Source organism: Echinops telfairi, unplaced genomic scaffold (genome assembly GCF_000313985.2).
Source record: "Echinops telfairi isolate 266 unplaced genomic scaffold, ASM31398v2 ScPeMD7_11;HRSCAF=52, whole genome shotgun sequence".
In the NCBI taxonomy this organism is placed as follows: Eukaryota; Metazoa; Chordata; class Mammalia; order Afrosoricida; family Tenrecidae; genus Echinops; species Echinops telfairi.
In genome coordinates, this window is record NW_022103908.1 from 9,249,314 (window position 1) to 9,262,274 (window position 12,961).

The 12,961-nt window shown below is 44.0% G+C and overlaps 1 protein-coding gene across 2 annotated transcripts in view; it reads left to right on the forward strand.

Annotated features, from left to right (window-relative positions):
- The window catches only part of KLF12 (Kruppel like factor 12), a 728,313-nt gene that overhangs the window by 632,493 nt on the left and 82,859 nt on the right, over nucleotides 1-12,961 (forward strand). For both annotated transcript variants that reach the window (XM_045287155.1, XM_045287156.1), the window contains exon 7: nucleotides 7,039-7,101. In XM_045287155.1, coding sequence (XP_045143090.1) covers nucleotides 7,039-7,101 — 63 coding nt within the window. The remainder of the gene's footprint in view (nucleotides 1-7,038; nucleotides 7,102-12,961) is intronic.

Below are 12,961 nucleotides of genomic sequence, written 5' to 3' on the forward strand. Positions count from 1 at the left end.
GAATTCGAGTCATGGTAGTGGGAGCGGGGAGGAAACATTTAGGAACTAGAGGAAAGTTGTATTTCTCATCGTTGTTACATCGCACCCTGACTGACCCTTTACCGTAATGTTTCCTGTGCGTCCATGGCATCAAACAATGAAATTGCTGCTGTCCAGTCAGCTCCAGCTCCTAGCCACCCTATAGGACGGAGTAGAACTGCCCCCATAGAGTGCCCTTAGATGTCACTGTTAGGGAAACAGACTGCCACGATTTTCTCATGCAGAGCAGCTTGTGGGTTCAAACCACACACCTCTGGGTCAGCTGCCCCACCAGAGCCCCTTTCATGACACCCACTCACTGCCGTCCCGTGAACTCTGACTCCCACAGCGCTCCAGGACAGGGTAGAGCTGCCCCCCTGGATCTCTGAGTGGAAATGGCGGGTGGTTTCAAACGGATGACCTCGAGGTGAACAACCCAACCTACAACCCACTACACCTCCAGGACTCCTTTGATGGCCCCAGAACAAAACATGATAGTAAATAATAAAACGTCACAATATGAATTCTACAGCATGTTTATGTTCAGCTACTTTTCTAAAAATAACAGTAGCTTTTCATGAGCTAGTGACTAGGAGGCTGGGGGACCTTAAAAATATAGAAGTGGTTACTCAAAGCCAGATAAGCCAGACCCATTACCATGGAGTCTGTTCCAATTCGTGGTGGCCCCGTGTGTTCCAAAAGTGAACCGTTCCGGAGGATTTTTATCAGGGGTAATTTTTATGGAAGCAGATCACCAGGCCTTTCTTCCATGGTGCTACCCAGTGGGTTAGAACTACCAACCTTTGAGTTATCAGAGGAGGACACAAGGTCGTGCCCCCAGGTACCTATGGTGCTGCCTGTGGTCCTCTCATCACTGGCTGAGAATATAAGGCTCACTAAATTAAAACGCTAGATGCATTCATATTTTTATTTGATGAAGTGTAGTGTTTATGCATTAAAATGAAAACATCTGAATGAATCTAAGCAATCCAGAAGCCTTGTATTCCGTATAATTATGTATAAGAAAGAAAACGTCTCAACCATTATTTTTCAACTATCTTCCATGTGGTTCTGTACTGGGAAAAGACTTGCATTTAATAATAGTGGAATTATTCCTAAGATTAGTGTTTTCTTCTACAACTCTAGTAAACTGTGTTATTAAAGGGTATGCTAATGTTTAATGCCTGAACTGTGTATGGATAAGAGTGTAAACTGGGTTTTTTTTTATTATATACAGTAAAAAGAAAAAATTGGAACTTGGGAGGTGAAAATAACATTTGTGTAGAGTAATTGCTAATCTTGATATAACATTTCTAATCTTACTGGATGAGTAAAGAACTTTAAGAAAAATATTCTTATTCCAAAAAGGACAGTTTACTCTGCTCCGATGTCTCTCTGCAGCCTGTCAGGTGTGACAGAAACAAAGGACTGAGGGATCCCTCCCAACGTTCTGCCCTGAGCAACCGGGCAACGATACTTTCCCTGTGGAAGTTGACGTGATGTGCAGAGGAACCTTTCTGCGTGGCTAGGAGCAATATTCAGAGAAAATAAGAGTAGTTTGTAGAGTTGGTCTGCATGGCCTTTGGACAGGCGGATCACACCCAGGGAGGAGGGTAGCTGCAGGAGGCGGAAGGGAAGAATTCGGCAAGGGACTGCATTCCATCTGAAGGAAAAGAGGTCATAGGCAAGTGGCCCCTAAGCCAAGCCACCACTTAGAATGTAAAGGAATACTAAGAGGAGGTTCGAACACAGGAGGCAGGGAAGAAAAGAGGAGCAGGCTGGTGGCACGAGTGTCACATAAGTCACTTGTGCTGAGGCTATGAGAACAATGAAGTCCGAGAAGCAGCGCTAGCGTGGAGACCATTGATGACTGAGTCATGAGGGGTTTTGTTGGGAGGGGGGACACAACCCGAATTGGATCCGGGTCTGCGGGAAGTGGGAAATGAGGAGGTAGCTATGGCTGGGATTAATTGATGCCTCTGTGTGGTGCGTGGTGATTTAAAAAGCAGCAGTAATAATGAGGAATTTGCATAAACAATTGAAGGGTGAGCACACTGTATTTCTTATAAGCATCTGCAAGCTCATTATTGAGTCCAGCGCTGATTTTAAGCCAGGGCAACCAGCGCTTTCACTTTGCATCCACTTACTTTATAGAATTTTCAATTGCGGCCAAGTAATTGCAAGATCTCTCAATTAAGCCTCGGTGCTAATTCATTCTATTGCATCCTCTGAGCATGGGGTGGGGTGGGGGGGGGAGTGGTGGGTTGGCAGATTACCTAATCTTGATTTCTCAAGAATGCAGATTCTATTACTCTAAGGATAAACTAAGATGATGTATCTAAAGTACTGCTTATGGTACCAGGTATATAGTAAAGCCATAGCCACGCCCATGGCCCATTAGTTAGATTCCTTTTCAAGAACAGCCCTGTGCCACAGAGGAGAGCTGCTGCTGCGAAGGCCGGTCTTTCACTTCTCTGCAGGCTGGGCTTCAACCACCGGCTCTCAGCTTAGCAGTTGAGCACAGTCTGACCGAGCCTGGGGCCTGTTCGAGATGAGCACGGAGTGATTAGGGATTGCTGCCATTACTGCCTTGGTCTGGAACGGATCGTAAATGAATATCGTGCAATTTAATAACTAGACGCTAGGTCTTCTAATACAAAACAAACACCACCACCACCAACAGCAAAAATAACAGGAAAATGAGATGCCAGAGGGTAAGCCCTATCTTATAAACAAGAGTATTTGTCTGTTAAACAATATCTATTAGACAAATACCCTGTTTCTCTTTGGTTTCCCCTGTAAACATAAAACCAAGTAAGCATAGCAGGGCTATCAGCATAGCCTGGCTCTTGGGAGCACTTTGGTGACCCAGTCCCTGGACTTTTCTACATATTGCAGCTCCATATTCCTGTTCTATCCCAGTCATCACTGCTCAGGATATGAACTTGACTTGCACGGAATGCTTCCCAGTTGCGGAGCACTTCCTGGTTGTAAGCACTTTACAACTAAGTAACTCCTTTGAATCTCACAGTGCTGGGAGGTTGGTGCCCTTACTACCTCCCATTGTACAGATGAAGCCCAGGCTGAGAGAGGTTAAATGCCTTGCCCTAAAGTGACACAGCAGTACATGGCGGAGTTGGGGGTCCAGACCCACGCAAGCTGGTCCCTGAGTTTGCACTCCTGAGCACTCCATCCTAATTCCCTTAGAGCAGTGGTTCTCAGCCTTACTAATGCCGGGACCCTCGTGTGGTGGTGACCCCAACCATAAAATTATTTTCATTGTTACTTCATCACTGTCATTTTGCTACTGTTATGAATCGGGCGACCCCTGTGAAAAGGTCGTTCAACCCCCAAAGAGGTCGTGACCCACAGGTTGAGAAATGTTGCCTTAGAGACTATGAAATTGATTAAATTGTCACACCTTTTCTTCAGCTCAGTTCGTTTAAAAAAAAAAAGTTGTGACCAGTCACCTTCCCAAGGAACGTATTCGTGCTTAGTAAATATGTGCTGGGCATTTGGCCTTCACCCCCCACCTCCAGCCACAGCCTTTGAAGATGCCCAGGTCTGTTCCGGAAGGCAGAGTGGTTGTAGCCTCTTGATTAGCTAGAATCCTAATCATTAAAATACACAGCTTGAGGTCAGGTCCTTGGATGCTTCCAACCCAGAGGAGGAAGAGTTTTTGAATTAAGATGTCTAAAATGTTCTCACACGCTTAGCAAGTGAGCTAAATTAGGCTCTGCCTTGGGTAAAATTATAAACATGCTGTCTCGTTCCGATGACTAAGTGCATATAAATAGAACAGTTCGTATACATGGCCTTAATGATATAGCTTCTTTTTTCCTATGTAAAGTAAATCACCCAATGTGAATATTTCCACCTGACAAAAACTGCCAGTCTCAGAGGATCCCGTTGTAATACTCAAAACATGTTTCATAACAACCAAGATTGCCCTTTTCTTCAGCCTGGTGATTTTAATTTTTTTCTTTTTATGCCCCCCCCCAACTTTTCCGTTCCATATCCAGCGGTGAGGACTAAGGCTAAACCCTTAGTTACAGAACAAAGTGGCTTAGCAGCCTTCCAGCCTGTGTGAGGCTAACAGAAGAATAATGAGCCTTCCCTGCGAGCTTCCTGCCTGGATGCAGGTGCAGGAACCAGAGCTCATGAATAATGCATGGTATGCAGATGAGGCCGTGGTTCCTCCTCCTTGGGGGTGGCTATGCTACCTGCCGGCTGCAAAGAGAGGCCCAGGCAGCTAGATGTGGAAGGAAGGGAAGCTGTGGCACGAAGCGTCAGAGTTTAAAGCCTGAGCTCACAAAGACACCACGTGTCCTTTGAGACAAGTGAAGACTTTCCCAGCGGCTGGAATGCAAACCATTTATGTCTGATCTGTGCCATCCAACGGTCGAGCTCCAAAATGTCAGTGTGTTCACTTTGGGACCGGGGTGAGAACAATTCTTCATTTAAGAACTCATTTGTCAATAAAGTGTTACTCAGTACTTCTTTGACAACTACTAAACTATCATAGAAATTGGCTCCTCATGCAGATACCTGGTAACTATGGTAATCCTGTACTAAACAGTCTCCCACCCCCTTTTACCTGTCACGGATAAATCCAGTGTTCATCAGGGGCTGGGATATAACTGTCAATAAGGAGAACGTTTCCATCCCCAAGCTCCACCTGGTGGAAATAGGATGAACAGAAGCCTGGCTTCCTTGGTTAAGGAGAGGACCCTGATGTTTAAAAGGATGCAGGGCGGAAGGAGCACCTGAGGCTGGGTGGTCCTTAAAGTCTTGTTGTAGGCATGGGGACAAGGGGGAGTCAAGAAGATTGCGTGCATTCTCCTGCAGGTAAAAACAAGAATGATTTGGGCTCAGATGTCTATTTTGAAGTTACTTATTCCAAGCCTACAGGCAGTGAGAAGGAAAGAGCATGGTCCGAGTGCTTTCTTACTGCATGTTTTCTCTCACCTGCCGGCCCACAATTTGGGACACTGGAATAGGAGCTGGCTTTCATTTCTGGCGGGGTCTGTCATTTCCGCCGGGCCTCAGCTTGGCCCAAAGCCAAGACCAACAGGTGATCCTTGTAGTTGCAAAACAGCAGGAAGTGGCCCTTGCTTGACTGAGACAGGGGCTGTCTGGCCTCTCTCCATCTTTCTGCATAATTAACACCCCATCCCCCATGCCAAGCAGAAAATCTGTGCCGAGCTGCTCAGCTGCCACAGCCATTGAGAAGTGGTGCAAGGAAAAGAATGTTAATAAGGGGCCTTGGAAGAAATAAGCCTTCCGAGGGCAAAGTGCCCTCTTTCTGAATTTACAGAAAGGCAGAAGAGGCTGGTTCTTCCGGGAGCTGGAGCCGTATTATTTGTTTGGAAACGATTGTCACTTTGTAAGCAACGCCACGAGGACTGGCGTTTTAATGAACTTTGGTGCTGTTGGCCCTAACTCAACTTTAAACCCATTTTCAAAGCCCCTTCCAGATTTTAAAAAATGATTTCGTGTCTTGTAAATATAATATCAGAAGCATGAAGAATAACAGTAACAAGCTAGAAAATTATCTACATCTTATAAATCATATCCAGATAAAAAGTTGGCAGCAAGGAGACAGGAAGCGAGGGTTAATGTTGTGCCTGGTAGCAATCTCTTGCTTTCTAAGGAGCCCTGATTGGCACCGGTGTCAGTTGACAGCTGAACTGCCCAGCCACCCCCTTGGTGAAGGATAAGGCTGTGGGCGCCCATCCTGTAAACCCTATGTGAGCTGGCTTTTCTTTCTAGCAGTCTGTCATGTAGGGTCCCTGATGACAGTAGATTTGGTTTGGGTTTGGGTCTTGCTTCTTAAAAGAGTTTTAAGTCTAGATTAAGGTGACCAGATTTTAACACTGGTAAAGCGGGATACCATTGATAAAACTCATATCCTGGCGAAATAGGCACATGGCAGCCGAAAACCGTATACCCTAGCTTGTCATGCATTCTTTCCAAAAATTGGGACTTTTTAAAAACGCCGCGGGATGCAGGAGAAATTGTTCAAAATCAGGACTGTCCCACCAAAAGCGGGACGTCTGGTCACCTTAGCCTAGATATTGCAGGTTGCATCAGTATTTAGATGGTTTTGGGAGCTAGTATCAAAAAGGACTTATTGAAGGTGGCCTTACCTAACTCTTAACCACCCTATACCTGGCTAAAATTAAGTATCCAATAACTTTTCTGTTGGAGATGAGACAGGGCAAGGGCGATTTGGATAGAGCGTGGGTGGAGTCCATGCCAACACCTTGGGACTACATTTCCCAGAAACCCTTGCAACCCCACCAGGGTTCTAGAGAATTTCTTGCAGAAACCCATCAGAATCCTTGGTGTCCATAGTGGGAGGAGGGCAAGAAGTGCTGAATCCAGCATGCTAGCTGGTAAGGATTTCTTCCTCCTAGTTTATAAATAAAATTCTCTTGTGAGAGAATTTCAAAAGTAAATCTTTCTCTTAGTACGACAGGAACCTGAATTGCAATAACACATTGAATGAAACTGTTTTTTGGTGGGGTGTTTTGTTTTTTTTAAAGTAGTCCTGCTTTGGGTGGGTGTGGTTGTGCATCAAGCTGCCATCCACAAGGTCAGCAGTTGGTGGTGTGGCTATGTATCAAGCTGAAGTCTGTAAGGTAAGCAGTTTGAAACCACCAGCCACTCTATTCCTGTACAGTTGTACAGTCTTGGAACATCACAGGGCCAGTTCTTCCCTGCCCCCGAGGGTCGCTATGAGTTGGTATTGGCTTGAGTTTGGTTTTGTTTTACTTTGCTTCTGGTGGTGTTCAAAATGAGCATGCTGGGAAATCCAGGCTACTTTAAGAGTGGTAAAGATGGGAAGAGATGCAGGCTTGCAGGCATAGAAGTTCACGAAGAGATGATCAAATTCAAGGAAATTTCCTATCCAGGGAATACTAGAGAGATTGATTTATAAATCGGACGCCTCGTTTCTTTTCATTTGGAATTGGAAATACGTTTTTCCACTGATTGGTTCCTCTCCTCTGCCTACAGGGTACATCCATCACCAGTATCGAGGGTGCGTGGAAATCGGATGAATAATCAGAAATTTGCTTGGTGAGTATAAACTCTTTAAGTTTTGCATACTAGAAAGTCACAGGGGAAATTTGAATAGAGCCACGTGAGCACTTGTTTTTCTGTACTGATAAACCGCTTAACTGGAGTTCGCCCTCTTCTTTGAGACAGTTCTGAATCAGTATTAGGAAAGCCACATTCCAGCTCAAATCATCTTTCAAGAAAGTGTGAATTCAGCAATTGTTCTTTCCTTTAACTTTTTATTGTGAATTAGGTGGAGCTAACAACAAATTTCCTTGACAGCTATTTCCAGAAATTATCAATGATTTATTACCTCAGAAGACAATGTTCCTATTATTAAATATACTACTGGCTGTTTAATGAGATTTGGGTAACAGCATAGATTTTTCTCAAATATGAACTCTTAATTTCTTGTAACAATTTTCACAGTAAACGATCCTGTTACATTCATTTTGTGAATAGATATTTATATTTGTTTTCCTGACTTTGGCATTTGACATGAATTTTGTGCATTTATACAACACCCTGCCCCCCCCTCCAAATCCAATCTCCTTGTACTTTAGTTTCCTATGACCATTATGTACTGATATGATATATGTATTAAACCCAACTAATGAAAAGAAAAAATATAGTATAGTCCATATGTTCCCATATCATTTGACCTATTGCCCTCTACTCAGCATCCCCCTGGCATTTAAATACTTTCTGTGCTATAGCCCATGATGAAAGGCAAAGTGTAGATATCTGCTTCTGCAGCCCTCACCACCACCACCACCCCCAGGGAGTGTAGAATTGCCCACTTTTGGAAACCCTGGTAGAGTCTTTATGCAGAGTTTTGTTTGTTTTTATTTTGGACAGTACTGTAATCTTTCTTAGATGACTTTAGTTCTTAAGCTGTAAGATCAGAAACAACCTAAAAAGTTATTTCAGCCACAAAACGACTATTGCTTCTTGAAGCCACAAATACAGTTTTCATGTTCACCATAAAATAAGAATAAAACTGTATAAGCAGATCCTTATTGGCCCACATTACCTCATTCCACAAATACCGCTTCTTGACACATAGTGCCAGGTACAAAAGGAAGAGGCAAGAAACCAACGAGAGAGAGAAGCTAGAGAAACGGACTGTCTACGGCCTTATTGTGAGATGAATGGAAATTCATCATCGTCATTTTTCTTCTTGAACTGTGTTTAAATGGGATTTTGATTAAAAACCACTACTTTTTTTAAAGTATGGGAAGATGATTGCCACCGATTGATCTTCCAAATTAATTTTAGACCTACAAGTCAGGATTATTTTTAGATACAAAATCATGATACTTTAGATTTGAATAGTGCCTAATCAGCTCGTCTCTCTTCCTCCATTACATCTAATTATCCCTCACAATACGTAGAGCTGTTGTTAAATATTATGCTTTTCTTCTTCACAGAGGGAGAAGTGCATACAGCCCTGTGCTTACACACTGCCTACAAGCTGGGCAACCTGCATGGTTTTTCAGTCACCACCACAGATGGTGGTGCATGTTGTCCACCATCTGGACTGGAAAGATGGGGGCACGTATCATGACGCTGATGGTCCGTTGACGAAAGCAAGGGGGAAACCAGACCCATTTCTTGGTCGTGTGGAATGTATATTCCTTCTCAGTACAAGGCTTACCACCAAAGAACCTGATTATGTGCAGAGAGAATGAAACGCTCGCGTGAAAGACGTAGGCTGATAGAGTACGCAATTGTCAGCCAGGAAATTCTGTGACTTCGACGTCCTTCTCCCTGACTGGATGTGGAGCACGGAGTCCGGTACACACCCTCGTTTCTTCACTTTCCTTCAGAGAGGACTGGAGTCCGGCTGGCTTGTTGCTGCACAATTCGTAGGACATTATTTGGTTAATAAGTGTAAACCATGCTTTTTCCAGATAAGTAACCTGTGCATAAAAAGGGCTACTACTACCTTTAAGAGAATTCAGCTGTTACTCATTCAGCAACATTTATTTGTAGCCCGAGCAGACCCATAGAAAGCACTAGATTGACAGAAATAAAACATGGGCTCTTTCCTCAAGGTGCTTAGTATCTTAAGGAAAGATGTGTCTATGTGTGTGATGACACTTTATATCGTTTACATATCATACATACGTCTGTCGCACACAGTCTATGTAATGAAGCGCACTGAGGAGATGTAGTATTAGATTAAAAGTGGAGAGGGGGAGTGGGGTGCCAGCCCCACCCGCTGCTTGAACTCACTGGTTCAGTAATACAACTTCTGGGTTCAGTAATGCACAATTGTACGGTTGAGATATATAAACATTATATTAAAATCATCGAGAGCATGAGAGATAATACAATAATACAGTCAGCCATATTACATGGTAGCATTGCTCACCTCAACCCAGCTTGGTGGTCCACGTGGAGAGAGGGAGAAGGGAAGGGGGACAAGGGAACAAGGGAGAGGGGGAAGAGAGGGGAGTGACCAGGGAGTGAGCAGCAAGGAGGTCAGAGAGAGATCTATATTGCTGACTCACACCTATATACCTTTGGGGGGCAAGCCAGCCCACTAATTACAGGTAGAGACATACATCACAGGGAGGAGCTGCACTATAGGTTACACAGCACTGAGTGGGTGGTCTAGGGGTTGGTCTCTGGGTTGCCATAGGAACCATTATCAGTAGGGTGAAAACTCCTCCTACAGGAGCCTGTCCATTGTCCCCAGAGGCAGGGAGCAGGCCCACCCCTGTGGTGGGATGAGTCAGCAGTCTGGCAACTGATTGCCCTCAGTGGAGGGAATGCCTGCACATCTGACCTCCCTCCACAAGGAGATACATTTATCCTACACATATTCCTCACCAACTATCTTGTTACCCAATATTTTGTGTTTACAACAATTGAAACTGTTTACTTAAATCACCTTAAAGCCAGGTAAAGATTTCATGTGTTTTCAGTGAAAGAGGGCCTTTCTCCTGTATCCTTGATCTTTCCATCTCTCCAGTCTTAAAACTAAAACCCAAAGCAAACTCACTCTGACTCCGGGACCAGTTATCATTGCCATTGTGGATTTTCAAGACTGTAACTCATTATGGAGTAGAAGCCTCATTTTTATCCTACAGAGCAGATGGTGGTTTCAAGCTACTAACCTTAAAGACCCAATGAATGTGAGAGAGTAAAATAAGAAAGGCCCGATATCTAGACCTCAGACAATTAACACTGCAGCACCAGAGCCTCATCAAATCTTGGCCAGGCCCACAGGCTGGTGGCTGCCCCACCATTTGAGCAGAGCTACAGCTTTGCATTGAAAGTCTCTGGGAAGCGGGCAGAGGCATGCACACCCAGTACACGGTAGTCACTTTGCCACAGACGCCCCAAATCCACTGCCGACATGCTTGAGGGTGCAGAGTTCATCAGCTGGCAGTCCAGGGCAAGTGAGCCTTTCTACGGAGAGTAAGATCTCACGGATCAGGATTGGGCAGTCCCCTTCTAGCTGAAAATTCTGACTCAGTCAGCCCCACCTGTACTTTGAAATGGCTTCAACTGCCTGGCTGCCCACAGCAGTTGATGGTGGAGGCAAGTAAGAGAACAACTGCACATGCTCAACTCCAAATTGGTCCCTGTTGCATCTTGAGGTTTCACTGAACGCCGATTCTCACATAGTGACCGGAACATGACCCTGTCAATAAATGAGGAGTGGGTGTATAGTGTTTAGGAAGAGATTTAACTACTCTGTTAAATCTCGATTTGAGGGCAGAAGGTAAGGAAGGGTGAAGGTATAAAAGAAGCAAGAAACTTCCAGAATGCCCATCCGGAGAAGAGGGTTTTGACTCCAGAATTAAAACTAGCAGGGGATCCTTAATTGGGGAAGTGAGATAATCTATACTCTACTTGGAGATATTTCTCAATTAACTATTGATGGGGTGCATGTGGATTTCATACGGGTACTTTATTTGGTCATGACTTAGCTAAAATTTCTATTGCATACATTAACATAAATCTTAAAGAAATATTGCGTGTTTGGCATATAGAAGTAGATCATTCGCATGGAAATAACTTGTGAGTCACTCCACATCTCCATCCAGTGAGCTGACAAACAGTTGTGATTTCTTTGTGAAACGTCGACCTCAACAATTCAGAAAGCACAGAAAAGAGCCATGCGAGCAAGAGGGAGGAAAGTCAGGTGATGGTTGCTTTTCCAAAGATAGAAGTTTAGGATTATTTATACAAGTAGAAACCGAGGTAAACACTAGCTTGACTAGTGGTAGCCTTGGTTGTGGTAAGGCTACCAGGCCATTCGTTATAATTGAGTAAAGAGAGTTCTTAAATGTCGAGTAGTTAAAGCAAATGAAAGCAATGCTGAGTTACAAAAGCAGAACGGAAGACTCCACAGGTTGACCCAAGGGGACCAAGTATCATAGTGGATTATGCAGAGACCTGGCATTTCTCAAGTTGAAAGAACTGATGAAAATATTCCAAGTCTTGAGTTGAAATGTTGAAGGATACCAAATGATCCCCCAAATACCAAAAGACACTAGAAGTCACTGGGCCAAAAGTGATTGGTAGCAAAAAGAAAAAACAAAACAAAACCACCCAATTTCAAAAGGTAACATATGCTCAATAGCCCAAAGGAGTGAAGATACAAGTTCAAGGTACATTGAAAATCGTGGCAAAATAAGACTCTAGGAATTGCTAGAATACCTCTTGTGATGTTTCAACAAGTGAATGCAAGCCTGGACTCACTCACGAAGACAAAAGAATTGGAAGAGAGCTCACAGGTGAGCCCACTGAGAAAGAGCCATAGTCGTGCCCATTCCAGAGAAGCTAACCACTGCCCCAGCAGGACTGCGCCGTCAAGCCTTAGGAGGGCCCAATATGGCGCCAGATCGACTTGATCTATGTGCTAACCCCCAGGGCTTACTGAAGGGCAATGAGAACTTCTTGCGGAATAGATTTACAAGTCAATAAAGAATATCACATTACTTTAAGACTCATTTAGTTTTCAGAATGAAAGGTAATCCAGGCCAGATTTAAACTCGTTCCAACCCAACCCCTCTCCCCTCCTGCAGATGGGAGGATGCATGAGGCCTTCCAAGTCCAATCCTGTGCATTTTATTTTGTATTTTGTTATCAGGCGTATTACCACAGAGACTGTGTGGGTCCAACAAGTGACTGTTGCGATAAAGCTAGTTGGATTAATTTTACAGTGCGCTAGTGCATAAGCATGTTCTTCTTACACTAGCAGGCCATCTGTTAAGTGCGCCACTGCGTTATGAAAAAATTCGGAATCTTGTGAGAATTAACAAAATGGGACACAGAGGCATAAAGGGAGCATATGCTATTGGAAAGATGGCACCAGTAGACTTGCTTGACACTGGGTTGCCACAGACTTATCTGTGGAGTCCAATAAAGTAGAGTACAATAAAAGGAAGAATGTCTTTATCACATCTCCACTCTTTCCTTTGCCACTGGACATAAGCAGAAGTCCTCACACCTTCCTTGTTCACAAAATTTAGAGCATTTGTCATGCTTTCTGTTTTTAAACATTTGTTGTAAAATGAGCGAAGGCTTATGGAGTTAGCCATCAGTTTTACATCCCATGATTCATACATTAGTTTCATCTCATTCTTTGCAATCTCCTCAGTCTAACATCACCCATCCCACCTCCTCCCTCGGTTTCCTATGTCCATTCCTCCTTCCCTAGCCTTCCTGAACTGTGTTCTTAGGAACATGGTACCCCCTGCAGCTCAAATGCTTCCAAATTCTAAGGTGTGCACACATCAATCATGCTTATTGTTCCCTGTATCAAACTCCCTGCCATCAAGTCCATGCTGACTCACAGTGACCCTGTAGACAGGGTAGAACTGCCCTCATGGGTTCCCAAGATGATAACTCTTTTTTTTTT